General features: G+C 69.4%; 1 protein-coding gene across 1 annotated transcript; it reads right to left on the minus strand.

Annotated features, from left to right (window-relative positions):
- Positions 1-206: 206 nt before the first annotated feature.
- Positions 207-2,812, minus strand: MAFA (MAF bZIP transcription factor A). Its single transcript, XM_039464636.2, has one exon. The coding sequence runs from the start codon at positions 2,491-2,493 to the stop codon at positions 1,453-1,455; it is 1,041 nt and encodes a 346-aa protein (XP_039320570.1). The 5' UTR covers positions 2,494-2,812; the 3' UTR covers positions 207-1,452.
- Positions 2,813-3,144: the final 332 nt, after the last annotated feature.

Raw genomic sequence — 3,144 nt, forward strand, 5'->3', positions numbered from 1 at the left:
AAAGTCCCTTGGCCTTCCTGGCCGAGGGTAGCCGCAGAGGGCGCAGGTCTTCGGGGTGTGGGCTGGCTGCTCAGTGTCTTCCCCCATCCTGCTGTCACCGAGGGCCCGCCCGTCACCCAGGGCCACCACCAAGCCCAGTGCAGGGCCCTCCTCTTCCTTGGATTCCGGGAGAAACACGGCCGACAAACCAGCCAGGCCGCAGTGACTTGGATCTAAACGGGTTTATTTTGTGTATTTTTTTCTTTTTCTCAGTTTCGTAGCAAATGAAAAAAGAACACAACGAAAACCAACAACATAACAAAACTTTCAACGAGTCGGCGCGTCTTCCACTCCGAGTGCTCAAGGGACGGGTGCGGACCGGCTGCAATCCCAGAGAAGGCCCCTGAGGGCCCCAGAAAACTGGGCAGGTCCCCCCAGGGGCCCGGCCCAGCCTACAGGGGCCGGAGCACCCGCCTCCTCGCTGGCTCTCCCCGGTAGTCCAAAAAGTGATGAAGCATTAAAGAAAGACTCCACAAACAAAACGAATCACAATTTAAATTAAAATAAAAACACTTTCTCCACCCGCCCCATGCCAGGAGGCTCTGGCCAAAGCCTCCGCTTAAAAAAATTTTTTTTCTGCTAGAAATACTCTGCATTACTTTTTTCTTTCACTTCTCTTGAAGATTAAAATAAGATATATTTTCCCAGGAGTCATAGATACGTTCTGGTGCATAGAGACAGCAGCTCGGGGTCCGGGCCAGCCCCACCCGGCTGAGCACAGGACCCACCCCCCTCCCCCCATGAGCATAGTAGGACAGCAGGCCTGGACACAGCACAGGGGACGTCCCTGGCTTCACCCCAGGGAACGCCAGTAGCAGGGTCGGGGGCAGGCGGGGAGGGGGCAGGCAGGGGCCGGGCCTCTGCTGGCGAGCGACACATGCTGCGACTCGCGACTGAGGGCGGAGCCGGCTGGGGAAGGAAGGGGGCTTCCTCCGAGGTTTTCTTTCGTAATCACCAAGCATAATAAATATAAATACTTCGAAAATAAGACTGATTTTGAAAGGGGGAGGAGGAGTTTAAAAAGGCAAGGCAAAGGAGCAACGAGAAGGGAGGCGGAGGGCCGGCGCAGGCAGGGGCTCCCCGGGAAGGGACGGGCGGCTGCGCGGCCCCTCGGCGGCCAGGGCGACGGTGGGAACGGAGAACCGCGCTCGACGTATGTACAAGTGGACGCTCGGAAAGAAGTTAGAGCTGGCTCAAGTTTCCTTGGAAATCACCGTCCTCCGCGCAACGTCAGGGCGGCGACCCGGGCGGAACGCGCGCGAACCGGGGCCGGGAGCCAAGGGGCCTCCAGCCCCGCGCCCGCAGACTTCGCAGCGGGGCCAGCGCGTCCGGGACCGCGGAGTCCGAGTCCCGCCCCGGGCGGCCTGCGCGAACTTGTCCCGGCGACGGCGGCGCGGGCTCGGGGTCTGGCGCTTACAGGAAGAAGTCGGGCGCGCCCTTGGCCCCGCCGGGCCCGGCCTGCGGCGGCGAAGGCTCCCGCGGGAAACCAGCCCCGCCCGCGCCCCCGGGGCCGCCCCGGCCCGCCAGCTTCTCGTATTTCTCCTTGTACAGGTCCCGCTCCTTGGCCAGGCGCCCCACCTCCAGCTTCAGCTGCTCCACCTGGCTCTGGAGCTGGCACTTCTCGCTCTCCAGAATGTGCCGCTGCTGCACCCGCTTGAAGCGGCATGACTGCGCGTAGCCGCGGTTCTTGAGCGTGCGCCGCTTCTGCTTGAGCCGGATGACCTCCTCCTTGCTGAAGCCGCGGAGCTGCCGGTTCAGCTCGCGCACCGACATGGACACCAGCTGGTCGTCGGAGAAGCGCTCCTCCAGGCGCACGTGGTGGCCCGCGCCGCCGTGGCCGTGGCCGTGGCCCGCGCTGCCGCCGTGGTGGTGGTGGTGGTGGTGGGCGGCGTGGTGCGCGCCGTGGTGGTGGCCGGCGCCCATGTCGTCCGCGCCGCCGCCGCCGCCCGCGAAGCCCTGGCCCCGGAAAGCCTCGTAGGCCGCGGCGGCCGCCGGGTGGTGCGCGCCGTGGTGGCCGCTGCCGATCAGCGCCTCCACCGCGTCCTCGGGCGTCAGGTTGAGCGCCTCGGGGTTCAGGTGGTGCTGGTAGCCGCTCATCCAGTACAGATCCTCCAGCGCCGGCTTCCCCGACGCGCCCCCGACGGCGCCGGGGCCCCCGCTCGGCGGCCCCGGGGCGCCCCCGGCCTGAGACGCGCCGCCGCCGCCGCCCGCGCCGCCGCCCGCGCCGCCGGTGCCCGGGCTGGGCGCGCAGAAGCTGGGCGAGGAGGGCACGGAGGAGCAGGGCGTGCTGAGCGGCGTCGAGGACAGCGAGCCGGGCGGCAGGCGGTGGCAGAAGCGCTCGGCCTCGGGCGGCTCCTTCTTCACCTCGAACTTCATCAGGTCGAAGTCGTTGACGTACTCGATGGCCAGCGGGCTGCTGGGCAGCTCGGCGCCCATCGCCAGCTCCGCGGCCATCGCCCGGGGCCCGCGCCCGGCCGCGCCCCGACGGGCGGCGTCGCTGCGGTGGGGGCAGCCGCGGGCCTCCCCCCCCCTTCCCCCCCGCGGGCGGCGGTTCCGGCGGGGGCGGGGGGGCGCCGGCTCGGAGCTGCGGCGCCGAGGGCCGCGGGGAAAAGTTTCACGTGGTTAACTCCGGGCGGCGCGCTGCGGGCCGGGTGTCTCGGCGGCTCGGGGCCCGCGCCGCCGCCTCCTCCCCGCGGCCGCCACCGCCTCGGGCCGCTCCGCGTCGGCCCCGCGCCCCCCCCCGCGCCGCCGGCCGGCCCCGCCTCCCACGGCTGAACGCCGAGCGGCGCGCGCCCCTTTATAGAGCCGGACGCCCGGGCCCGCCTCCCCGGGAGGGGCGCGCGCCCCCGGGCCAATCGGAGCCCCGGCCCCGCCGCCCTCATTTGCCTATCCCCATGGCAACTCGCAGCCCAGCTGTCAATCTCCTGCGGGAAACAGCTGTGGGAAGGGGTGGGGACCGGCCGCTGGCGAGAGGAGGGGACAGGGCCCTCTGGCGGCCGTCACGGGGCACTGCACGGGCAGAGGGCGCACTGCGGGGCGGGGGGTAACCGGGGTCCCCGGGGGCCTCAGCTCCGAGATCCGGCGGCCGGAGAGTCCGGGGGAGCA

The sequence above is a fragment of the Saimiri boliviensis genome, chromosome 15 (genome assembly GCF_048565385.1).
Source record: "Saimiri boliviensis isolate mSaiBol1 chromosome 15, mSaiBol1.pri, whole genome shotgun sequence".
In the NCBI taxonomy this organism is placed as follows: domain Eukaryota; kingdom Metazoa; phylum Chordata; class Mammalia; order Primates; family Cebidae; genus Saimiri; species Saimiri boliviensis.